General features: G+C 34.2%; 2 protein-coding genes across 4 annotated transcripts in view; both read left to right on the top strand.

The window, feature by feature from the left end:
• Positions 1-27,226, top strand: part of VPS13A (vacuolar protein sorting 13 homolog A) — a 259,530-nt gene that overhangs the window by 175,418 nt on the left and 56,886 nt on the right. For all 3 annotated transcript variants that reach the window (XM_036854831.1, XM_036854832.1, XM_036854830.1), the window contains exons 40-50: positions 6,370-6,462; positions 7,222-7,578; positions 8,731-8,832; positions 10,151-10,309; positions 10,486-10,741; positions 12,375-12,535; positions 17,086-17,189; positions 20,977-21,259; positions 23,253-23,648; positions 23,915-24,019; positions 24,121-24,267. In XM_036854831.1, the coding sequence (XP_036710726.1) occupies positions 6,370-6,462; positions 7,222-7,578; positions 8,731-8,832; positions 10,151-10,309; positions 10,486-10,741; positions 12,375-12,535; positions 17,086-17,189; positions 20,977-21,259; positions 23,253-23,648; positions 23,915-24,019; positions 24,121-24,267 (2,163 nt within the window). The remainder of the gene's footprint in view (positions 1-6,369; positions 6,463-7,221; positions 7,579-8,730; positions 8,833-10,150; positions 10,310-10,485; positions 10,742-12,374; positions 12,536-17,085; positions 17,190-20,976; positions 21,260-23,252; positions 23,649-23,914; positions 24,020-24,120; positions 24,268-27,226) is intronic.
• On the top strand, positions 4,195-5,501 carry LOC118896681 (heterogeneous nuclear ribonucleoprotein A1-like). Its single transcript, XM_036854833.1, is given in 3 exon segments — positions 4,195-4,695; positions 4,697-4,931; positions 4,934-5,501. Coding segments are annotated over 3 exon segments (963 nt in total). The 5' UTR covers positions 4,195-4,209; the 3' UTR covers positions 5,176-5,501.

The following is a 27,226-nucleotide window of genomic DNA, read 5'->3' on the forward strand; positions in this document are numbered from 1 at the left end:
TTTAACTTGTCCTTATATTCTGTTTGCTAATTAGGATTCTGTAATAGAAGACTATAACTGTTCTGGAGTAGTAGGTGAGGGAGACTTTCTCTCTCAGTAGAAATGGCATTTATGCTGATGCCTGGAGGATGATTAAGTACTAGCTAGTTAAACTGCAATAGAGGAGTCACAGGAGTGTGTTTCAGCACAAAGGGATAGCATATGCAGAGAACCTGGGTTTCAGAGAGTACAAGTTCCCATCCCACACCTACTCACATACCAGCATCCGTACCCTTATACTCTGCCTTTTTTGTTGTTATTGTTAGTATTTAGTGGTCCTAAGCTTGGAATAATCTTTCCCACCACCAAGATACTGTTGTAAAATAGGAAATTTATAGTCAGCTCTTGTAGGGTCTTAGATGTTAGATAGCCTAAGATTGCTTCTCTGAAGAGGAAGCAGTATCCTCAGGAAAGGAATGCTTCAGTAGTCTTAAAATCATTTAAGACTGATAGCAGTATGGTGAGAGTTGAGGATAAGAAGGAGAAAAAAATGATAGAAACAGCAATAAAATCACAATGGATATAGTTGGAGGCAATAAAATAATACTAGTAGGAAAATAATTCCATTTTAAGAAATGTTTCCACATTATTAAATTGGTCTATATGGATTGTATTATGGAAAACTTGACCATTTAATGTAGTCTTGACATGAACGTGTTTACTGTTAAGGACCAGCTGCATTTTTAATCCTAAGTAGCTTAACTAGACTTGAAAATGTAGGAATTGGGTAAGAATCAAAGCATACCTTCATATTTATTTTGGGAAGGAGATATTTAAAAAAGCCATTTAAAAATTTCCAAGTGATAGAGAAATTTTATATGCATTTATAATAGTATTTTTGTTTTTATTTTTTTGCCTTCTCTAAAATGAAGAAATAACACAAATTTTATGTTGAATATCTTAGATTATGTATTGTAATGTGGTTATAATTTCCTGTCCCTGGAGTTTAAAGAAATAATATACTTATTATTTAAGTCATGTACCAGTTGATCTTGCTGATTTATTAGAATAATGGTAGATGTTAATGTGCTTTTTTTGGAGAAATAGGTTTAGATGTCACTTTTTTTCTGATTTATTTTTCATCCTTAGTGTAGGCAGAATTGAAGATGGCCTCCAAGATTTCTACCCCCTGTAGCACGTGTCCAGTATGGTCTCCTCCCCTTGAATGTGGACAGGACCAGTGAATATAATTAGGTTACTAATCGCCTAACGTTGAGGTTAACAAAGAGAGATTCCAGATGGGCCTAACCTAATTTAAAAAATGGTGAAACATCAAAGAGATGCTTTCCTGCCGGCCTTGAAGGAGCTAACTGCCATGTATTCAATAAATAAGGCCACATGTCAGGAACCTATTAGGGACTAGTAGGAGTACAAAGTTATGCCTAGCCAAATGCTAGCAAGTAAATGGAAATCTCAACCGTAGGGTCACAAAGAAATAAATTCTACCAGCAGCCTGAAGGAGTATGGGAACAGATCTTTTCCTAGTCAAGCCTCCAGATGAGAACTCAGCACACTGACATTTGATTTCAGTGAAATTCCTGACCCACGAAAATGGGGAAATAATAAATTTATGTTGTTTTGAGCTACTAAATTTGTGGTGATTTGTTATGCAGCAATAGGAAACAAATACAGATTTTTATATAGAAGTAATATGCTGTTGTAGCAATTATTTAAAATGTGGGAGCAGCTTTGGAACTGGGCAGTAAGCAGAGGTATGTAGAAACTAAAGGAATTTTGAAGAGAATGATAGAGAAAGCTTAAACAGTATCTTGGTAGAAATATGGTCATTAAGAATGCTGCCAGTGAGGGCTCAGAAGGAAGGTAAAAGATATGTTATTGGAAATAGGGGGATGGCTTGACATGTAGTGACAGAAGGCTTTGCAAAATAGAGTCTTGGACTTATGTGGAAAGCAAAACTTGTAAGTGACAAACATGGATATACAGTTAAGGAGATTTCCAAGCTGCCTGATTTGAAGGTGCTTCCTGGTTTCTTATTGTTATAGAAAAATGCTGGAGCAGAGAGATAAATTATGGGAAAAACAGTTAAACAGAAAGAACCAGGTCTTAATGACTTTGATAATTCTCAGTCTTCCAAATGGCATAAGATGCTACAAGTCAGAAATGGCTGCCAGAAGTATAGCATAGAGAAAAGAATATGTAATTGTATAACCTTTTGCTGAACCTCAGATTAAAAAATGAGTATTCAGTCACACAAAGGGCCCTTTCAAGAGATCAATGTATGTTTCACAGATCTTCTCAATCAAACCAGAAGGCCTCTAGGAATCATAATGGTATCAACCCTTAGCCTTAAAATAAGAGCAGGAGCCCATCATTATCTAAAAAAGATCTACGAATGCAGCTTTTGTCTAATGGAATGAAACGTCATGAAATCTATAGAAGGCCCTCAGGGTTCTTGAGAATATTATTTTAGCAGAAACACTGCCAGTATGGACTGAGAGGGACAGAGAGTACAAAATGAAGAGAGATTCTTGGACCCCCCAGAATTCTACTGGCAGGAAGCAGGATGATAAAACTACTCAGCTGCAAATTTGTGCAACCTTTTATAAAAAAAAAAGGAAGGATGACTCAGGGTGGAGTTGACGGCCACAGAGAATTGTTCCTAGACTTTGAAATCTAATCAAGAAACTTATTTATCTGGCTGGATTTCAGAACTTCTTTGGACTAGTGACTTCCTTCTACCTTGTATTTGAATTGGAATATCTGTAATTGTTATCCTATATCTGTCCCACCATCCTATGTTGGGAGTGGTGAGAGCAAGCAACTCATCTTAGTTTCAGTTTTAAGAGAAATTGTGCCCCAGCAGTTGTACTTAATAGATTACACCCAGGAATTTCATCAACATCTGGACCTGATTTAGATTTTAGACTTTGAGCTGATGAGAGAGATGAGATTTTAGAATTTTGAATTAATGAGAGATGTAGATGAACTGATTATGTGGTGAGATACAGATTTAGATGATGAGATTTTGGACTTTGGGCTATGATGGGAGGCGACTATTAGGAACTTTAGGAGGGGGACTTCCCTGGTGGTCCAGTGGTTAAGACTCCACGCTCCCAATGCAGGGGGCCCGGGTTGGATCCCTGGTCAGGGAACTAGATCCCGCATGCCGCAACAAAAGATCCCGCATGCCACAACTAAAAAAAAAAGATCCCGCATGCTGCAATGAAGATCCCGTGTGCCGCAACTAAGATCCGGCGCAACCAAATAAGTAAATAAATAAATAAATATTAAAAAGGGAACCTTAGGAGGTGGTGAATATATTTTGCATTTGGGAGGAACGTGAGTCGCTAGGGGCTACAGGACAGATTTATGCTTACCATAGTTAGGGAAAACTCAGTTAATTTATAATTATATTAAGAATTATTTAGTAAGTCTAATATATTTATAATTTTTTCTTCTCATCTTTTGTAGCTTGTCCTATATAGATTAATTCATTTTACTTCATTTTATAATGGAAAAAAATACCATGATAAAATTTTATTTTAGTAATTTAATCCGCAGTTGAATCCACAAATACAGAACATGTGGATACAGAGGGCTGACTGTACTGTCTTTTTTTCTTGAGATAATGTTGGCTTATAACATTATATAAGTTTCATGTATGCAATATTATTTTTCTACTTCTGCATACACAACAGTATGCTCACCACCAAAAATTTAGTTTTCATCGGTCACCATATAGTTGACCCCTACCCGTTTTGTCCCCCACCCCTTCCCCTCTGTAACCTCTACTCTGTTCTCTATATCTACATGTTTGTTTTGTTTGGTTTGTTCATTCATATTGTTTGTTTTTTATTTTTTATATTACACATGTAAGTGAAATCATACAGTATTTGTCTTTCTCCATCTGACTCATTTCACTTAGTATAATACCCTCAAGGTCCATCCATATTGTTGCAGATGGCATAGTTTCACCTTTTTATGGCTGAGTAGTATTCCCTTATATGTATGTGTATATGTATACAAACATATACACACACCCCACATTTTCATTATCTTTTCATCTGTTGATGAGCACTTAGGTTGCTTCCATATCTTGGCTATTATAAATAATGCTGCAGAGATATGTTCAGTAGATTACTCCTTTCTGCCCGTGGACGCCGCCGAGTAAGCATCGTTGACGTCTCCCCCACCCCCTCCACTGCCGTCATGTCTAAGTCAGAGTCACCCAAAGAGCCCAAACAACTGCGGAAGCTCTTCATTGGAGGTTTGAGCTTTGAAACAACTGATGAGAGTCTGTGGAGCCATTTTGAGCAGTGGGGAACGCTCACAGATTGTGTGGTAATGAAGGATCCAAACACCAAGCACTCCAGAGGCTTCGGATTTGTCACATATGCCACTGTGGAGGAGGTGGATGTGGCCATGAATGTAAGGACACACAAGGTGGATGGAAGAGTTGTGGAACCAAAGAGGGCCGTCTCAAGAGAAGATTCTCAAAGACCTGGTGCCCACTTAACTGTGAAAAAGATTTTTGTTGGTGGCATTAAAGAAGACACTGAAGAACATCACCTAAGAGATTATTTTGAACAGTATGGGAAAATTGAAGTGATTGAAATCATGACTGACCGAGGCAGTGGCAAAAAGAGAGGCTTTGCTTTCGTAACCTTTGATGACCATGACTCTGTAGACAAGATTGTCTGTCATTCAGAAATACCACACTGTGAATGGCCACAACTGTGAAGTAAGGAAAGCCCTATCTAAGCAAGAGATGGCTAGTGCTTCATCCAGCCAAAGAGATCGAAGTGGTTCTGGAAACTTCGGTGGTGGTCATGGAGGTGGTTTTGGTGGGAATGACAGCTTTGGTCGTGGAGGAAACTTCAGTGGCCAAGGTGGCTTTCGTGGCAGCCACGGTGGTGGTGGATATAGTGGCAGCAGGATGGCTATAATGGATTCGGTAATGATGGAAGCAATTTTGGAGGTGGTGGAAGCTACAGTGATTTTGGCAGTTACAGCAATCAATCTTCAAATTTTGGACCCATGAAAGGAGGAAACTTTGGAGGCAGAAGTTCTGGCCCCTATGGTGGTGGAGGCCAATACTTTGCCAAACCCCGAAACCAAGGTGGCTGTGGTGGTTCCAGCAGCAGCAGTAGCTATAGCAGTGGCAGAAGGTTTTGATTACTGCCAGGAAACAAAGCTTAGCAGGAGAGGAGAGCCAGAGAAGTGACAGGGAAGCTACAGGGTACAACTGATTTGTGAACTCAGCCAGGCACAGTGGTGGCAGGGCCTAGCTGCTACAAAGAAGACATGTTTTAGACAATACTCATGTGTATGGGCAAAAAAACTCGAGGACTGTATTTGTGACTAATTGTATAACAGGTTATTTTAGTTTCTGTTCTGTGGAAAGTGTAAAGCATTCCAACAAAGGGTTTTTATGTAAATTTTTTTTTTTTTTTGCACCCATGCTGTTGATTGCTAAATGTAATAAGTCTGATCATGACGCTGAATAAATGTGTCTTTTAAAAAAAAATAATAGTAATAATGCTGCAACGAACATAGGGTGGCATATATCTTTTTGAATTAGTGCTTTTGTATTATTTGGTTAAATACCCAGCAGTGGAATAGCTGGATCATATGGTAGTTCTATTCTTAATTTTTTGAGGAATCACTGTACTGTTTTCCACAGTAGCTACACCAATCTCACTGCTAGTGTATGAGGGTTCCCTTTCTTCCACATTCTTTCCAACACTTGCCTTTTTGATAATAGCCATTCTAACAGATATGAGGTGATATTTTATTGTGGTTTTGATTTGCATTTCCCTAATAATTAGAGATGTTGAACATCTTTTCATGTGCCTGTTGGCCATCTGTTTGCCTTCTTTGGAAAAAAGTCTGTTCAGCTCCTCTGCCCATTTTTTAAATTGGGTTGTTTGTTTTGCTGTTGTTGAACACTATGCCATTTTATATATAGGACTTGAACATCCTTGGATTTTAGTATCTGCCATGGGTGAGGGGTAGGGGGCAGGGGACAGATGTGTATGTCCTGGAACCAATTCCCCAGGGATTCCAAGGAACTTCTGTAAAATAAAATACAGAATACAAGTTTTGTGGAATTTTCATGTATTTAAGCATATTTAAGAAATTCTTTTACTTATTATATCAATAGTGTTGCTAATATTGTCAGTACTTTCTATTTTTTATGAATAATGAATAAGAGGATAATTAAGAAATGTTTTATTGATTCACTTGTTTTTTAAATAGTTATTTTTACTAACTTGTTTATTTAACATACTTATCTATTACTGGGCAAGTCTTTAAATAAAAATATTTTAAGAACATGTTAATTTAATAGTATTGGTTTTTCTCTCACAGGTTTTGCAGCCTTGTGATTTGTTCTATCAAGCTACTCAGATAAGTACAGATCCACAAGTGATTGAATTATCAGTAAAATCCCTCACACTGAAGGTAAGTTACAATGTAGTCAGTGCCCTTTTGAAAAAATCAATAAAACTTAGAAATAAGCAATTATTATAGCAACTCTTTTAATTATTAAATAAGCAAAAAAAAGCTTTTTTTTTTTTTTTAAATTTATTTATTTATGGCTGTGTTGGGTCTTCGTTTCTGTGCGAGGGCTTTCTCTAGTTGTGGCAAGTGGGGGCCACTCTTCATTGCGGTGCGCGGGCCTCTCACTATCGCGGCCTCTCTTGTTGCGGAGCACAGGCTCCAGACGCGCAGGCTCAGCAGTTGTGGCTCACGGGCCCAGTCACTCCGCGGCATGTGGGATCCTCCCAGACCAGGGCTCGAACCCGTGTCCCCTGCATTGGCAGGCAGATTCTCAACCACTGCGCCACCAGGGAAGCCCAAAGCTATTTTTGAAAATCTTTTTATGACACATAATTTTAAAATGATATTTAATATATATTTTATAATGAATGTTTTCATATATTTTGTTATTGGCAGTTGACTGCTTCTGTAGTTAACATCCTTATAGTATGTATAGTTGATCAGTTTGATATCGACATATAAATATTTTAACTATTAAAATTAGTTGTGATAATCAAAAAACTTTTTTGTAGGCAGCAAATTGTATCTACTATTTCTTGGTAGTAAGGTTAGTTCAATATTAATTCCTCTTGATCCTTTACAAATATATTTAATGTTTTTTGAAGTGTGTATTTTTGAAAGTGGTTTATGTAGATTTTTTTATTAAATTTTTCCCCTTAGGTTTCACCGGTTATCATAAATACTGTGATTACCATAACTTCAGCACTTTATACAGCTAAGGAAACCATCCCACAAGAAACTGCTTCTTCTACAGCACATTTATGGGAAAAGAAGGATACAAAGAATTTAAAAATGTGGTTTCTTGAAGAACCGAATGAAGTTGAAAAAATAGCTCCCACAACTGAATTGGTACCCAAAGGAGAAATAATAAGAATGAACATTGATTCTATTTTTCTAGTTCTTGGGGCTGGAATTGGTCATCGAACAGTACCTATGCTTTTGGCAAAATCACGTTTCTCAGGGGAAGGCAAAAACTGGAGTTCCCTAATAAATCTCCACTGTCAACTTGAGCTAGAAGTAAGCATATGTAGTATTTTTCCAGATTTTATAACAAATAATGCTATACATGGACTATTTGGGGACTCTTACTTAAACATTTAAATTAAATTTATCCTAAGTATGATGTTGGTTCACAAAACTATTGGAAGAAAATGTACAAATTTCTGCCCTTGATATAGTTGTTTTTATGTGTATGTTACTTTTAGAGTACATGTCCATATTAAGTTTATATTTCAACTGATTTCATTCATCTTAAAGTTGATGATATTAATAGACAGTTGTTGAGTAGATGAAAAATTCTTAATTTTAAGAATTAAATTGAATATCCTTTTTCCTTTAAAATGATAATAGACTATTTCTTAATCTCTTCTAAAATAGTAATATAAAGAATGAGAAAAATATGCCTTATACTTTTATATAATGCAGAATCTTTATACTGTAGTGCGACTCCACCAAGGTATTTCAGATTTTTGTGAGAGTCCTTTAGTTATATGGAAGATATTTGCTTTGAACCAACATATATTTTGCTTCAGAATTTATCTACATAGAATCATCCCAGAGATATTTCGCTTTAAATTATTAATTGAGTTGATGTCAAGTAGAAACTAATCTGATACTCTACCTAAGTCAATAAATATGAAAATTTATAAGCTGCTATAACATTTGTGTTGATACAGAGTTATATACTAATAGAGGTGGAACTGACAGACTAGATTTCAAGTTTCCAAATTTTAGCTAAAATTATCTGTATTTTGCAGAGGATTTGATCTAGGATGTCCAAGAAATTCAGAGAATTCAAATAAGTGCATACTCATTGAATCATATGTTACTTGCCTCAAGGGCTTTCGAAAAGTCAGTGGAGGTAGACAGACATGTTTAAAAAATGTCAGTAGTGTTTGATAGATGAACACAGCTTTCGATGTTAGGCCCAGCCTGAAAGTCAAGGAAAGATACCTAAAAGAGAGTTTTTTTCTGGATTAAATTGTGAAGACTAGACCATGAAGTTAGCCAAGTGAGGAAAGCATGAGGAAACTAATGAATGGCATGTAGACGGTTTTCACATGGAAGAAATAGCACAGCCAAAAGGAATGCTGGTGGGAAACAGCATGGAAGATCATTTTAGAAAATACCAGAGTGCCTTGTTTAAAAAATTAAATATTCTCTCTCTAGGTACATTATTACAACGAAATGTTTGGTGTGTGGGAGCCTTTGCTTGAACCCTTAGAAATTGATCAGACTGAGGATTTTAGACCATGGAATCTTGGAATCAAGGTATTTTTGAAGTCTGAAAATTTTTTTCAAATATTGAGGATGTCCACATCACACACACTTTAATTTTAATCACAACAGAGTTCAGGTATCTCATTATGAGCCTTTCCACATGCTTCCTTGTTTGACCTCTGAATGTAATTTTCAAACACAAGGCCATTGCCTCATGGGCTTCTAATACGAATAATTATGTAACTTTTATTATGCACTAGACATTGTTCTAAATAATCTACTTTTGCTTTAACTCTTACAACAAACCTCTGAAGAATATACAGTTTTAAACTTCATTTTAACATGTGATGGGACTGAAACTGTGGAAGTTAAAGGACTTCCATAAAGCAATAATACCTTTAAATTGGAAGAGGTGGAATTTAATACTGGCTTCAGAGTCCCCACACATAACCGTCATGTTAAAATATCGCTAGCATTTTCTTGAAGGTTGTTGTCTGTCCCAAGTTTTCTTTGATCTCTGAAGGGTGTATATAAAGAAGAAAATATATTATTATTTGTTTGAAATATAGTGTGAATTTATGTAATCATATGAATCGGGACCTTTAGATGGATGAAATTGTGCTTCTGAAGCAAGAGACTACAGCATTCCTAGCATATCTCCTCCCTAATAATGATTCAGTCAACCTGCAGACAAATGTTCAGTGGTTTAAAGCCAGTTAAAGGAACAGTAAAGGTGACTAGCTTGGCATATCCAGCTTTTTGTATTGAACCAGGACATTTGATTTTCCACATATTTCAGATAAAAGATTTGGATAAAGGAACTTCTTTGGCGGTTGTTAGGTCAGTATACACATAGGCAGTAGACCTGTGAGTTCTAAAAAGAGGTAGGTGGTATTGATTCACATGAGCCCTAGGTCCTGGCGGCACCGTTCTGCAACTATTGTTGGACTTTTAAAGTCCCTAGGTTTCTGTTCTTTATTTATAGCATTTATAGCACCAGTAGATTAAATGACTTTTCTTGCCCTGAATTTCCACATGCTATGATGTATGTGCTTCTAATTTTCATTCAGATGCTCCATGCATTTAGTAATTTTAAGGGTTTTTTTCCCTTCTAAATTGTGCCTGCCATTTTAGTATAACTGAGGAGGAGGAGAATTTTTCTTCCAATACTGCTTCTATCCAATGCGATCTTAGTTGGCTGATGTCCAAGTAATTCCAAGTAAGGCAGTGGAACTGATAAAATGTATTGCTCTCTCTAATGTTGTCATTGGAATTTGTCTAATGTTTGCTTTTCCTTTGCAAAATGAGTTATGTTGTGCTCCTAGAAACAAATTTTTCTCATATTTCTACAATTTATATTTTATTTTAGATGAAAAAGAAAGCCAAAAAGGCCATTGTTGAGTCAAGTACTGAAGAAGAAAATTACAAGGTACCAGAATATAAAACTATCATCACTTTCCATTCAAAAGACCAACTAAACATTACATTATCCAAATGTGGCCTTGTAATGTTAAATAATTTAGTCAAGGTAAGAAAAGTAACTTGAAACTTTAAACGTTGGTGTACTAGTCTGAGTTAACCCTTTTCTTCTATTGAACAAGAAGTTTTTTGTTAACTTAGTTATTTGTCATATGTCCATTAGTGTTATGCTTGTCGTTTAGTTTTCTACACTTGCTTTTATTTATGATAATTCTTTCTTATTAGGCATTTACAGAAGCTGCCACTGGATCTTCAGCTGCCTTCATAAGGGATCTAGCACCATTTATGATTTTAAATTCTCTTGGACTTAGTATCTCTGTTTCACCAAGTGACTCTTTTAGTGTGCTCAGCGTACCTATGGCAAAATCATATGTATTGAAAAATGAGGAGAGTTTAAGTATGGATTATATCCGAACTAAGGACAATGATCATTTCAATGCAATGACCAGCCTAAGCAGCAAATTCTTCTTCATTCTTCTTAGTAAGTGATAAATTACCTTCCTGGGGCTTTAATTTCTTTTAAGTTACATTTTGTATCCCATTTTACTCATTTGTGGTATCTCACAGGTTTTTTATCTCCTTTCTAATATTTTGCAAATTTTATTATTTCCTTTGCAGGGCTTTGGTTGCTGTTGTCACTTTATCTTTGTATTTCAAATTCTGACTTTCTTTAGCCACTGCTTTATTTAAAGTATGGTAATTTACTACTTTATGTTTTGGAGAGGAAAATTATTAAATCTCATCCTCAGTCAGCATTTACAGACTATAGCTATAGGTGGTTGTTTTAATCACTTTTAGTATAACTCAGTAGAATTGCACCAGTTTTGCAACTGAACGAATTCAGAATAAGGTACGAATTCATGAAATGGCACAGGGTAATGGTTTTTGTGTTCTGCCTATTGAGGTAGAGGTTTTTTTCCTTTGTCCTTTATGTTTCCCAGAAGTTTTTCATTTTCATGAGAGGTGAAAGTAAATACATTTTTAAATTATCATAGTATGTAGTCATTGTGAAGTTAAATATTAAATAGTCCCAAAGCCTCACCGACACCACTTTCTGACACTCTGACATTTAAGTAGTTATGGAAGGGAGGATATTAGAAAGGTTAATTAGACATGGAGGAGGGGTACTAAAACTGATAGCTAATACTTTTTCCTAGTCAGGAAGTGATTCATAACAGTGGCTAGGTTTCAGGTGTTGTCCCAGCATTGTCCGTGAATTATTCTCATCAATTTTACCTCTGTTTGTTTTTAAACTAACATTTTTATGGGATAGTAGAGAAGAAGGTTATATAAATAGATAATTCACCCCAATGCAATATATGTATATATATATTAGATAAAACTGTAAAATTTTAATCAAATCTTAGATATCACAAAGTGTCACAGGTTGGTGGAAAAACTTTAAAACTGAAAAATTGCAGCTACTTGGTAGTTGCCAATGACTGCCTGAATGTATTAGGCTCTGGTTATTATGACAGCAAACCAGAGGACAGTGTTCTTGTATTTTCTAGTAATTTTTCTTATCAGTCAGTTATTTTTAAAAGGTTATATTGTTGTCTTAAGTTAGACTACTGAATGAGATTTCTTTTTCAATTAAAAACTTTTTGGGGGGCTTCCCTGGTGGCGCAGTGGTTGAGAATCTGCCTGCCAATGCAGGGGACACAGGTTCGAGCCCTGGTCTGGGAAGATCCCACATGCCGCGGAGCAACTAGGTCCGTGAGCCACTACTACTGAGCCTGTGCGTCTGGAGCCTGTGCTCCGCAACAAGAGAGTCCACGATAGTGAGAGACCCACGCACCACGATGAAGAGTGGCCCCCGCTTGCTGCAACTAGAGAAAGCCCTCGCACAGAAATGAAGACCCAACACAGCCAAAAATTAATTAATTAATTAATTATTTAAAAAATGAACTTTTTTTGGTAAAATGCTTTGAAGGTTTTAAATGAATGATGTAGATATGTATTGTGGATTCTTAAAATATCCCTTTGTGTAGATTTCAGTGATAATTATTCATAAGTTTAAGAAAGCATCTGATGTTTCTGGTTTAAAATGTCTACTTAGAATTAATATATGATGAATTATAATAAAAACTTTCAAACATGTATATTTAATTTAGCACCTGCTAACCACTCTACTGCTGATAAAATCCCTTTAACAAAAGTGGGACGACGACTGTACACTGTAAGACACAGAGAGTCTGGAGTTGAAAGATCTATTGTTTGTCAAATTGATGCAGTGGAAGGAAGTAAGAAGGTAACAATTCGCTCCCCAGTGCAGGTACGGAATGATTCATTTTTTTGTGAGGTCATATTGCGTATATTTGTATGCTAATTAAAAAAAAAAACTAAAGCAAATTACTACCAAAAGAATACAATCTGTAATAGAAATATAGCTAATAGCAAAAAGAATAATCATTATCAGTAATTAATACGAACAGTTGTAGAATTTTGTTGAATGTACTTCTCGTAATTTTTACAGGAATATTTTGTAAATGTTTTCGGAATATTATTTTGTAAAAAAACAAAAACAAAAAAAATCAATATTTTGTTTTAGGTCTTTGTAGTATGTATTTATTCTTTCGTTTCAATTAGAGAATACAGTGAGAGAAATTTTGTACACCTTTATTGAGGTAAAATTGATGTACAATAAACTGCATATGTTTAAAGTTGATGAATTTTGACCAAAAATACACATATGAACCTTCATCACAATCAAAGTAATAAACATACTTATCACCCCAAAAAGTTTCCTCATTCCCTGTCTCCCCATTCCCATGCATCCACTTATATGTTCTTGTGGTACATTAGTTACACAAGATAGAATTTTATGTAAATGAATGAAGTACAGAATGGAGTCTGGCTTCTTTCACTCAGGATAATTTTGTATGTATCAACTTTTGTGTATTAATGTTGTTGCATGCAGTTACATGTTGTTGAGTAGTAATCTATTCTATGTATATACCACATACCATTTTTAATGAATTTTTGTATGTGATATAAGGTGAGGGTTGAGGTTCATTTTTTTCCACTTGGCTATTCATTTGTTCTGACCAAGATTATCCTTTTTCCATTAAATTGCCTTGACACTTTTGTTAAAAATAAATTGACCATATCTCCATATCTGTGTGTGTTTATGTCTGAGGTCTCTAATCTGTTTCATTGATCTATTTATGTCAGTACCGCACTGTCTTGATTACTACTTTATCCTCAGTCTTGAAATCAGGTAGTACAAGTTGTACCACTTTGTTCTTTTTTAAAGTTGTTTTGGCTAGCCTAAGTCCTTTCCATTTCCATTTAAATTTTAGACTCAGGTTTTCAATTTTTATTTAGAAATTTTGATTAAATTGGCATTTTTAATATTAATTTTTGATTTTTTCTTGCTAGTAGAAATACATTTGGTTTTTGTATTAACTTGTATTATGCAACCTTACTAGATACATTTATTCTAGTAGCTTTTTTATAGATATAGTTACGATGTCTGCAGATAAAAATATTTTTACTTCTTCCTTTCCAATCTGATGTTTGTCTTATTTTCTTTTTTCTTGTTTATTGCACTGGGTAGAATCTCCAGTACAATTTGAATAGAAATTATGAAAGTGGATGTTTTTATCTTGTTCTCAGTCAGGAGAAAAGTATTCAGTCTTTGACCATTGAGTATATTTTGAGTTGTTTTTTTTTGTTGTTGTTCATGATCCCTCTGTTCCTAGTTTACTGAGAGTTTTTAATCAGAAATGAATGTTGCATTTTGTCAAATGATTTTCTCTGTTTATCGAGAGGATCTTTTAAAAAAATTGTTAATATGGTGAATTACCTTGATTGATTTTTAATTATTGTATTAAATAATGATTGACTTTTAAATGTTAAATCAACCTTGCATTCCCAGGATAAACCTCATTTGATTTTGAAGTATTAACCTTTTAATATATTGTTGAATTGATTTGCTAAATTCATGTTTAGAATTTTTGCATTTATGTTCATGAGGGGTGTTGGTATAGAGTTTTCTTGTAATGTTTTTCTTAAGTTTTTAAACCACAGGTTCACTTTAAGGGCTATTCATATTATCTGTCACTTCTTGAGTGAGCTCTTCTAGTAATTTTGTGTCTTTAATGAAATTTGTCAGTGAACTATTTTTGCTTTTACTTCACTTTTATTTTCACAGGGTGTAGAAATTTAGATTGACAGTTATTTTTTCCATACTTTTAGGATGTCATTTCACTATTGACTGTATTACATTGTTTCTGACCAGAGTCTGCTGTTACTCTTAACCTTTGTTCTACGAAATGTGTGATTTTATTTTTATATACTTTTAAGATTCTTTTCCCTTTATTACTGGTTTTAAGAAATTTGGTTGAGATGAATCCTACATGTTTCTTGTACTTGAGTCTTTTAAGCTTCTTGAATCTGTGGTTTTATAGTTTTCATCAACTTTAGAAAAAAAATGTTGCCATTGTTTCTTCAAATATTTTTTTCTGTCTTCCCCCTCTCTTCTCTTCTTCAAGTAGGTATATATTAGAGTGTTTAAACTTATGCTGTCTAATGCTCTGTTCACTTTTTCTTTCAGCTTCCCCTGACCCCCATGTTTCTGTTTCGATAGTTTCTATTGTTATGTCTTTAAGTTCACTTTTCAATGTCTAATCTGTTCTTAATCTCATCCAATGTATTTTTATGTCTAGAAGTTCAACTTGCATTTTTATTTACATTTTCCATGTCTTTTTATATATCCTCAGTCTTTCCCCTAACTTTTGAACATATCAAGTATAGTTATATAAATGTTTTAATATCCTTGTCTACTAATTCTGTCATGTGTATCATTTCTTATTTGTTTCATTTTATTCATTTTTTTAATGGGTCATTTTAAAATTCTTTTTGTGTGTCTAGTAATTTTTTTTACCAGATGCTTAAAATTGTGAGTTTTACCTTGTCAGGTGCTTTAGATGTATTTGTATCCCTTTATGTATTCCTGAACTTAATTCTCCAACACAGTTATGTTAGTTGGAAAGTGATCCTTTCATTGCTTGTTTTAAAACTTTTTAGGTGAGACTCAAGCAGCCTGTAGCCTAGGGTTAATTTTGCCCCGCTAGTAAAGCACTGTAACCAATACCCTTTGTACTAAACAAGATTTTACCACTTTGGTCGGTGAGAAAAGGAACTGTGTGTCAGCACCAGAGATTGTTCTGCCTACAGCTTTTAGATGGATCTTTACTGAGCCTTAGATAGTGTACTCACGTGCATGTGCCAGACAGTACTGTACTGAAGTCTTGGGAACAGGGGGCACTCTTAAAGTCTCAGGAGTTCCCTCTCTGTAACTCTCACCTCTCCATGCAGCTATCTTCTCTCTCATATAATGCGCTGTTAGAGTAAGCCTCATTGGCTTTCCCACATTCCTATATCTATCTCTTCAACTCAGACTGGGCTCTGTTTGACTTCTCCTTCTCCACACAGTAATCCAGAAACTCTCCAGGCAGTAAGATGGGGTGACAATCTTAGGGCTTATCTTGGTGGAGTTTTCTTTCTTCCTCCCTCCCTCCCTCCCTCCCTCCCTTCCTTCCTTCCTTCCTTCCTTCCTTCCTCTCTCTTTCTCTCTCTCCTCCTCCCCCTTCTCTCCACCCTCTCTCCCCCCCTCTTTCCCCCCTCTCCCCCTCTCTCTCCCTCCCCTTTCTTTCTTTCTCTCCCTCTTTCCCTCTCTCTAGCCCTCCCTCCCTTCCCTTCCCTTCTCTTCCCTTCCCCTCCCCCTTCCCTTCCCCTCCCCCTTTCTTTCCTTCTTTCTTTCCCTCCCTCCCTCCCTCCCTCCTTTCCTTTCCTTCCTTTCCTTCCTTCCCTTCCTTCCTGTGCCACCTTTTTGTCCATTACTTCATGTGTATTTTTTTCCCCTGGTGTTTTGGTTGTTTATATTGGGAAGTTATATCTGGTCTATATTTTTCCATCAGGGCTGAAAACAGAGGTTCCTTCTCTTTCATTTTTGATTTACGATGAACTGTATTAAAAGATGACAATTGGGCTGCTTCATTATTGTAGATTACTTTTGAATTTTATTAAATAGTAAAACATTAATGTTAAATTTCTTATAGGTACTTTTATAGAAATGAAAATATATGTCTCTTCTTTTAAATCGGTAGAGCAAACAGTTTATCTAGAAATAAAATATAGTGTAGTTAAGTTTATATATTTATCAATTCTTAGTTTGCACTCAGCATGTTTTATATTTTGGTATGATTTTTAAAATATAAAGATTTTAGTAAGATATAGAAATAATACAAGAAAATGGTGTTACTAACCAGTTTGTTTTTGTCTATCCCAAAGATAAATATAAACGGAGGTTTATCTGATAATGTGTGTTAATCAAAATAATGTTAATCTTTTACATCACTGTTGTATGCTACTCACTGGGTGAGCTATTCTCTGCACACTCTTTGATTCAATGAGTAGCATACAACAGTGATGTAAAAAGGTAGACATTTGCCAGCCAATGGCTTGTTTTTCACTTTTATCATATAGACATCTAAAACTTTGATGTAATATTTTTCCTATTAATTTTTTCTACTATTTTTGTCTAATGGAAAAGTTATTCCTTATATCAAAGTCAAGAAGATGTTATTTTCTTCTAAGATTTTTAAAGTTTTGTTTTTGAGATTCCTTTTCTCTAAAACTGAAAACTTTCCTTGTAATTTTTAGCAAAGATAATTGCATGTTTGGATTTTATTTTCTAATTTATATGAGCAGGATAAATATTGCCTGATAATTCCTTTGCTGGGATATTTAGATGGAATATTTTTTAAATGTCTTTAGATTCTTAGATTAATGGTACTAAATGTTACTTTTCTTTCCCAGATTAGAAATCATTTTTCAATACCACTTTATGTTTATGGAGGGGACACCTTATTGGGAATGGCTTCACCTGGAAGTGAATTTAACATACCATTAGCATCTTACCGGTGATTTTTTTCTTTATCCTTTTGTTTGCCCTAAGGTCTCTTATAGACTTTTTAGTTTCTGATTTAGTAGTGATATCTATCTTTAAGTTATCAAACCATGATCAAATTTATCTTGTTAATATCTCATCTAACTTATTTAAGTTTTGGCACTCTTAGAAGATTTTTTTAAAGAAATATTATTTAACTTAATGTATATAATGTATATCCTATAAATTATCTATGCTTTCGCTAGTAAATATAAATTACATGCTTGCAATATAACTATCATGGCCATAGTCATATATATTTATGATTTTTAAAAAAATTCTAACTGAGCATGATTGGTGGCTTCTAGATTTATTTACACTATTATGAAGTGATTTTTACTTTTCTAGGGTTTTATGATAGAATATTTTAGAAATTTCTTTAGAAAATGTAAAATATTTTATCTTTTAATCTACATATTTATCTATTAATTGTTCATTGATAGAATTGTAATGTAAATAGAGATAGACAGTTGATCCTTCAACAACATGTGGGTTAGAGGTGCTGACGCCCACGCAGTCAAAAATACACATTCAGTTGTCCCTCAGTATCCATAGAGGATTGTTTCCAGGACCCACTGCAGATACCAGAATCCTTGGGTGCTCAAGTCCCATAGTCAGTCCTCCATACCTCTATTTCCACATCCATGGATTCAACCAACTGCTGGTCATCAAGTACTTTATTTGCTGAAAAATGTCTGCTTATGAATGGACCCGTATAGTTCAAACCCATGTTGTTCAAGGGTCAGCTGTATAGTACATCAGTCTTAAATATTTAAAGTAATTAGATTAAATTTGATATAAAATCTTAAAAAAATTTGATATAAAATCTTTTATGTATTAAAAAAGGACTATTAAAATTGTAACAGTACTAATGATGGGCTAGTCTCTTAATCATAGGCTTAATATTACAAACAAGTATTATTATTATTCAGGATATTTAATCTGGAATTGAAGATAATCTCTTTTAGGGAGATTAAACTCTCTTGGAGAATAAAAACTTCCTCAGAATAAGCATCATAGTTTGTTAAGTACCATTTCAAAACACACTCTAGACATGGACCTTTAGACCTATGCTACAGAAGGATGGAGGCAAAATTACAAGCAGTCCTAAAATATCCCTTACCTCTATTTATTCTGCCCCATACGTAGGAGTTCAAGATTGGGTCCCTAATGCTTAGAAGACAGCCTAGCAGTTTTAGGCACATATTTTCAGAGAGTAGACCTGCTCACTTTAATGAGTGTTTTATTGCCTAGACCTTCTAACCCTAATGAGTTTTATCGCTTAGTTCAGACTTGCTGAGGGAAAGAGTTATATTGTCTAGAGAACAACCACAAAATAGTTGTTTATAGTATCTGACCTTGTTCTGGAGAGGATTTGTTGTGAGTTATAAGACTAGATTAAAAAGTAGCATGTAAGATATGTTTAAAAGTTTCTGTGAGGAAATCCATTTTGTCCTTGGATAATAAAAGTTAATGGCATTCTGCTTTATTTTTAATAAATATTACTATATATTTTGTGATTCTGTCCATAGAAGAGAAAAGTTAGGTCATTAGAGTATCTTTACACTTTTTTGTTCAAGGCTAAATATTTGTTACATGGAAGTTAATCTATCTTAATTAGAGTTATTAATGACTGACTAGCTTGGATTTCACATTAGATATTCTTCTAATCAAACGCTTAGATATAGATACTTTTATATTTAAGATGTGAGGTCTTAAATTAACAAATGAGTATCATTCTGTAGAATTTAAGTATACTTATTCTTAACTTTAATTCATTTAACAAGTATTTACCAAGTGTTTTGTTGTGTGGAAGGCACTACTGTAGGATACCAAGAGGAATTGGCATGGCTATTCCCCTTGGGAGATTGATATATAAGTACAGAAAGTAGAAAACAATGGGTTGTTGAGAATCACAGAAAAAGTTATAGTTGTACAAAACTATGAAAAGGAAAGAAGGTATTAATGATTAACTCCTGAGAGACGTACATGAATTATAGTTAAAATATAATAATGTGGAGATGAGTGGGGAAGGGCAATCTTAAATGGAAGGAATTGCATAACAAAGATAAGGAGGCATGAATGCACAGGATTTGTACAGGTCTATAAGAGACTAGGGGTTTGACTGGAATGTAGTGTGCATGTTGGAATATGAAATTTGAAAGGTTAAGTCCACATTGGGATAGTTGCTCGCTCATTGTCTTGCCCCCATTTATATAAATTTTATCTTCATCTTTAATATCATCTATTTCTTTCTTCCTCTCTCCGAACATTTGGTGTTCTTCTGTTTTAAGACCATTTACTGCATCAGCTCTTCTCACTCAAAACCTCTTGCCATTGATCATCTGTCTCTCATGTTTTCTCTTCATTCATTTCTTAAACTTTCCTTTAACCTTGCATATTTCTCTAGTTCAGCTCTACCCTTCAGAAAGAAAGCTTTTGGGGAAAATTGTGACCTCTGGAAAACACTCTGCAGCCAGTCTAGAAAGAGTTAACCACACTCTTCATGCCCTTAGTCTGCAGTGTACATCTGGTGGTTTTTTTTTTTTTTTTGGGGTTCCTATCACAGTGCAGTAGTTATCTTTAAACATTACATTTCCCATGTGATTGGTATCTCCTTAAGAGTAAAGAATGACTTACTCATTTGTGCATTTTCAGTTTTACCTTCTCATTGGTAAATAATAGTCCAATAAATGTCTTGACGGAAAAAAAATGAAAATTACAGAGAGAATGTAGAAGTAAAATAGGCTAAATCTGATAACTGATTTGACAGGTAACTATATCTATGTGTGTAAGGGGGGAATAAGGAAGAGTTAATATTATTTTATAGTCCAGAGTGCCAATAGCTGGAAGTTCCTGAAAAAAGGACACACAGAGAAGTGGGTGTGGAGGGTTCAGAGTTCAATCTAGCAATTTAAGGCACCATCCGACATCATTACAGAAATATGTAGTAGATATTTAAAATTTTGGGGACTAGAGCTTAAGAAAACAATCACAGCTAGAGATAGTATTGACAGTTGTCACACAGTAAAGGATAGTGTCACAATCATAGGTAATTAGTTTTACAAATATAAAAATACTTAAGTGTTTATACTTGGACACACCTTAGGTTTAAAAAAATTATTAAACCCAAAGTACAATTTGCAATGTAAACAAAGAATGTGATTTTTAAATATAAGGATTAATCATATGTGACACCTAATAATTTTATTACTGTCTTCTTACAACCACTTCTGCAACTATGCCCAACATTTCTGTAAAGCTAAGTATCTATTGAAAGCTTTCATTTGATTAACCTTGAAAAGCTGGTGATTTAATTTTTCAGTAGAAATATATTTTTGCTTCACAAACTCAATCATGGTATGTACTTGGGACCACATATCCAGGAAAGCCAACTTCTTTAAGTTAAGTGTATACGTCACAGCGGTATGTGTGTTTTTTGCACATATGACCTGTATGATTATGTATTTTCTGAGAGAAACCAGTTATTATCTTGTAAACATACTTTTAAGACAGCAAGTTTGTAAGAAAAATATTCTTCCTTGGAAGCCAAATAACTTGATTGGTTTCCAGAAAGTTAAGATGGAAATTGGTATCTGTATGTCTATCTTACCTATCTCTAAGAAGAATGTGAAAATATAAAAATTTATTACAATAGTATGGAGGGAGATAATTTCATTGTTCTGAAGCTGTAATCAAACAATTAAACATATATTTTCTTTTAAAGCATTTTAAAGTGTATTGTTTAATCTTTTATGTAGATCACTCCTTTCCCTGAAGCCAGAAGATGAGGACTATCAAATGTGTGAAGGAATTGATTTTGAAGAAATTATAAAAAATGATGGCACTTTTCTCAAGAAGAAATGTAGATCTATAAACCCTTCCAAGAAGCCATTTATCATTAATATTGTCCCAGAAAAAGATAATTTGACATCTGTGCAAGTGTATTCAGAAGATGGTTGGGACTTACCATATATAATGCATTTGTGGCCACCTATTCTACTCCGAAATCTTCTTCCTTACAAAATTGCTTATTATATAGAGGTATTCTGGAATTTTTTAATGCCCTCCTGTCTTTGATTTTGTAGTTTTAGTTATTTAAAGTTATGAACAATAAAACAATGTTTTAAAATTCTAATAAAAATTATAGTACTGGTGAATAGACAGTACAGATATTCTTCAAATGGAAAAGAAATCATGTTATATGAAAGAAGATTAAAAAAATTTTTTTCCCACTGATTTACCTTAGAAATCTGGTTACTAAGTTGAATATAATTCATATGCACAAATATGATATGCCATTTTAAAAATCATTTATGAAAGTAATAGATATTCCTGTAGAAAATTTTAGAAAATAAAGATTATTAATATTGTCTATAATCACATATTCTGAAGGTAGCACTTCTGATGAAATTATTTCAGTTCTAAAATATATATTTATATTATATATATTTTTTTCAGTCTTTTCCATGCATGTATATTTCATGTATGTTTAAAAGATGGATACTAACTTTTCAAACATGTATGAGAATTAATATTAAAATAATAGTACTAGACTTAAAACTTGCTACGTTATATTATTCTTGTGCTAATTTTCTAAAAGGATTTTATGCCCTATAAAGATGCTTTTTCTTTTAAATACTCTTTGTTTTAAGATATTACATCTGATTCCTTCCTGTTGCTATAACAGGAATCTCTCCATCTTAGGATTTTAAGTGAATATTCCATTTGCCATTGCTTGTCAAATATAAGAAAGTAGTTCTTCATTGTAGTATATTATTCGTTTTATTGCAGTCTGTTAATTATTAATTATTGCGATTTACTATATGTTTACACTTTTCTGTTGAATATTTTTTCGGAGTGGGGGAGTGAACACGTCTGTGGTTTAAGAATATCTGTTTTCCATATGGTTGACAGATAACATAGTGGTTAAGAATTTACACTTTGCTGTCAGATAGATTTGAGATTGAATCCTACCTCTATCACTAACTAGCGCTATGTCTTTAGGTAAGCTACGTTATCTTTCTAAATCATTTGTCCAAGCCTATAAAAGGGAGATAGTAATAAAACTTTCATGATTGGGATATGGGGAAAATCAAATTAAATAATGTTTATAAAGGACTTAGCACAGTGCCTCACAGGCACATGATTCCCATTTATTTACCTCTCTAGCACCACCAGCACTACTCTTCTATTTTGTGGAACATGTCAAGTGTTGATAGCTTACATTGTTTTTGCTTTAAGTAATTTAAAATCTTAAGGTGAAGAGATTCCTATGTTATAACAGGAGGGAACCAGATTAGAGTTGCTGGATAAACAGGTGAAATACCCAGATGGACTGTCTATCTATGTTGCATTTTAATAGAACTTTTAACTTGATGCTTTTAGGGATCACATTCTGTTTGCTAGTTTCCAAAGGATATGATTACTTTTTAGAAAGACAGTTTAGCTGCGGTGTGGAGAAGGGCTTAGAGGAGATAAGAGCAGTTAGGAGACTCTTAAAGGGAGAGGTCACAGTGACATGAACTAAGGTAATGCAAGTGTGGGTGGAGAGAAATGAACAGTTTTGAGAGCTACGTAAGATGCAGTATAAACTGTGATTGGAAATGGGTTATGAGAGTTTGTTTAAAATCAAAAATGGGAGTTAGTAGGGATTGCTTATTTTGGATTACGTACATTTTTCATTATTTTGTAGTTTTCACAACTAAAATCACTGGTGGATAAGATTTTTGTTTTACTAATTATAGTGTTTTATAATCTTCATTAGTGCCAGCAGAATTCCACACTATATTATTTAATTTTATTTTCACAATAGTCCTTTGAAGTAGATCATTTAGACCATTTTACAAATACAGTAACTCAAATCTCAATTTATAGAAATTTACACAGTTGACAGAGTTAGAACTTGAACATAAGTCTTCTTTTTCTGACAGAGATATTTCAGAATCATTTGTATAGCATTTGGAATCATTAAATAGAATATTTTGGCATAATGTTCTGAAACATTAAAAATTTACTGTATTTTTTTTTATTATAGGGCATTGAACATAGAGTTTTTACTCTACATGAAGGCCGTTCAGCCCAGATTTGTACTGTACAGTTGGATAAAGCCAGGCTGCATTTAAAATTACTTGACTATCTTAATCATGATTGGAAAAGTGAATATCATATGAAACCTAATCAACAAGATATTAGTTTCATCAGTTTTACTTGTGTTACAGAAATAGAAAAGACTGATTTAGATATTGCTATCCATGTGACTTATAATACTGGCCAGACAGTTATGGCATTTCATAGTCCTTACTGGATGGTCAATAAAACTGGTCGAATGTTACAGTATAAAGCAGATGGAATTCATCGAAAGCATCCACCTAATTATAAAAAGCCAGTTCTCTTTTCTTTTCAGCCAAAGCATTTTTTTAATAACAATAAGGTATGTGAAGTTTTTTTGACTTTCATTCTTCTTTATCTACTTATCACTCCTTTTTGTGTGTTTAGAAGAATAAAATATTATGAAATAGGTAGAAATAACATTTGTGAAATATTTGAGGTTAAAAAGATTAGAATTTAGTCTTGGGAAGGGTTTAGTGCATTAACAGTATAATATTAGTTTAGGCTAAAAAGCAAAAAATATATCAACTTAGGTAGGAATTTTTAAAGGTACCTAAATACTAATATATTTGAAATATTTTTTTCTAGGTTCAGCTTATGGTAACTGATAGTGAATTGTCAGATCAGTTTTCAATTGATACTGTTGGTAGTCATGGAGCTGTTAAATGTAAGGGCCTGAAAATGGAATATCAAGTGAGTTCATTTTTTTTAAGCTCTACTGAGTACTTAATTTTTATAAGGATGTTATGATAATGGAATAGTTTTTGAAATGTTGCTATTTTTTTTCCCTGTAGGTTGGTGTCACTATAGATCTTAGCAGTTTTAACATTACCAGAATTGTCACATTTACACCCTTTTTTTTGCTTAAAAACAAAAGTAAATATCGTATATCAGTGGCTGAAGAGGGAAGTGATAAATGGCTCTCTCTTGATTTGGAGCAGGTGGGTAGATGAATTTCAAAAAGGTACCTCTTTAGATTTTCATTTTTCCTTGAAGTTTGATACATGAAATCACTATGTAATGTTTTAACTCTCCACCCCCACCTCCCAATTTTGTTTCAGTTCCATGAACATTTGAGTATTTATTTGTATCAGAATAAACCAAGTAAATAATTTAATTATTAAAATCCGAACATTGTCATCTAGGAATGCGTTGCTTGATAAGAGAGGTAGACATTTAATAATTACTAAGCAAATGTCGTTAAATACGGCAGTAGAAGACTGGGTAAAGTATAAATGCAGCAAAGAGAAAGAAATTATTTATTCTCTTTAGGAAGCTGTTAGAGATGCCTTTATAGGGTAGGTTAAGCTAATTATTTTAGGAAGACAGTAGTGTCTTAGGAATGAAATTTTGATTCTACTCTATCTGTAGCTATTAGGTCTCTGGGTAAGAGCTTTCTGAAAGACTGCCTGAGGTTAATAGAATACTTCTGAAGAAATTTTATTTTAAGTATGTTAGGATTATTAGAGAAGTGTTTGCTATTTTTATTCATTATGCCTTTTTGCTCTGAAACCATCTTTCTGGAATCATTATTCTTGACGTACATCCTTTGGCATTTCCTTTAGAGCTGATTTGGAGGTAAATACCATCAGTTTGTGTTTATCCATAAAAGTTTTAATCATCACCTTTCTTTTATGATACTTTTTCTTGATAATCAATTCTATTTTTTTTCAACATGTTGTAGCATTTATTATATTCTGGCTTCCATTTTTGTTGAAAATTCTGCTGTGATTCTGTCATTTCTCTGGAGGTTATCTTTCCTTTTTCTCTAGCTGCCTTCACAGTCTTCTCTCTGTCTTTGATGTTCTGCAGTCATACTGCTGTTTGTCTGCATGTGGGTTCCTTTGATATATCCTGCTTGAGATACTTTATTCCTAGACCTGTGGATTAATATATTTCATACCTTCTGTAAAATTGGCAGCTATTGTTTCTTTAAATACTACCTCTCCTCTGTTCGTCCATTTCCTCTTTCTGGGTCTTTAATCGGATTTGTTCTAGACCTTCATATTCTTTCTTCCATATATCTTATTATCTTTTTTATATTTTCTATCTGTATAACTCTTTGCTTCATTCTGGATAAATTCTACATATATATTTTTCATAGATTTTCACTTTTACTATATATATTGTACAGTATATATATATATATATATATATGCTATTTGAGCCTTCAACTGAGCTTTTTATTTGAATAATTATATTTCTCATTTCTAGAAGTTGTACCTTTTTTCATGTTTGCCTGTTCATTCATTCTTTCAACAATATTTATTGTGTACTCCTTATGTGCCTTGTGATACATCTTTTAACAAAACCACAAGTACCTGTCCTTGTGTAGTTTACATTTCAGTGGGAGTGTGGGGAAATCATTAAATGGATAATACCATAGTCAACTAGTAAAATACATAGTATGTTTAAAGGTGACAGGTCTAATAGGGAAAAAGGAAATAAGACAGGCTAAGAGGTGTTAAGAGTTCTAATGAGCAAGAAGTGGGCTATAATTTTACATAAGGTGGTCAAGGACAGGACTTACTGAGGTCACATTTGAACAAACTTGGAGAAAATGTGAGAGGTACACTTGTCAAGAGTTCAGCTGAGTTGGAGCTGAGCTGCCAGGTACAGGAATAGCTGATAAAGACAACAAGCCAAAATGAAAGTAACACTCAGGACTTTAATCACTTACTGCAATAGTATAAGTAAGAGGCTAAACTGAAGAAAGCACCACCTCCCCTTGTACCATTTTTCCTATGGAACAACATTAGTTAGGGGTGAGGTGGATCAGTGAGGGTAGTGTCATTGTCAGGGGAGCCATGAACAAATAGCTCTTACTGTTTTATGGATCTGGGGGTGGCAGAAAACAAAGGGGAAGGGCTAGGAATGGGAAAGTACTGAGCACCGAGTCAGAGTAGAGAAAAAGCATCTTCAAGTTCCGCCTCTCTCCTCGATAAAGAGGTCCTGCAGAGGTTCCTGAGGAAGGCCTCTGCCAAAGGCCCTGATAAAGAGGCCTCTGAACAAAGATGCCTGTAGTAGGAATGCAGATATTTGTAAGGGCATGGCTAGAAGTGGGGGCTGAGTTCTTGAGAATGCAGTGCACTGGCTGTGCACCTAGTCTGGTATGGGGAGGTCAGCTTTGCCCTGTGAGACCTGCCAGATAAAGGTAAAGCCTTTGTAATTACCAGTGGTCTGACCTGAAAAATTACACATAGGTTTTTAGCCAGGAGCTGGACCCCTCAGCAGTGTGGATATCTGGGGAAAGAGCATTAAAGACAAAGGATCAGCCAGGGTAGGTGCCCTAAAACGGGAGAATATTTGGCATGGTTGAGGGATAGCAAAAGAGGCCAATATTATTGGAGAGGGAAAAGTATTTAGAAGAGAGCAAGGCATAACAGTGATAAAGAGTAATCATGCAGAACTTTGTGACACAGAACTTTGTGAATTACAAGGATTTTAATTTTTGCTCTGAGTGAAATGGACAGAGCTATTGGAGGGCTCTGAACAGTGATTAAACACAGTAGGCTCTCAATAAATATTTGTTGAATGAATATAGTTTTTTTTTGGCAGATGTTTCATATGTGCTCATTAAGTCTATGGATTCTTGGTTTGTTGGATGTACAGCTCTCTATATATCTAGGTGCCAAGATTATAACTGCAGCTTTGTTTTACTCTATATATTTTCTAGGTATATCTTTTTCCATACTTTTATTTACAGTAGTTCTGTGTCTTGATTTATATGTCAATTGCAGATAAGATTATTGGGTCTTCTCTTTTTAAAAACCTAATCTGTAGCTTGTCTTCCAACAGTTAGTTTATATTCACAGTAATTGCAATTACAAATGCATAACAACTTATTTTTTATTTTACTTTTTGTTGTCAACTTCAGCTTTTCTCTCTTCTGGTTTTGTT

The sequence above is a fragment of the Balaenoptera musculus genome, chromosome 6, assembly GCF_009873245.2.
Source record: "Balaenoptera musculus isolate JJ_BM4_2016_0621 chromosome 6, mBalMus1.pri.v3, whole genome shotgun sequence".
Lineage (NCBI taxonomy): Eukaryota > Metazoa > Chordata > Mammalia > Artiodactyla > Balaenopteridae > Balaenoptera > Balaenoptera musculus.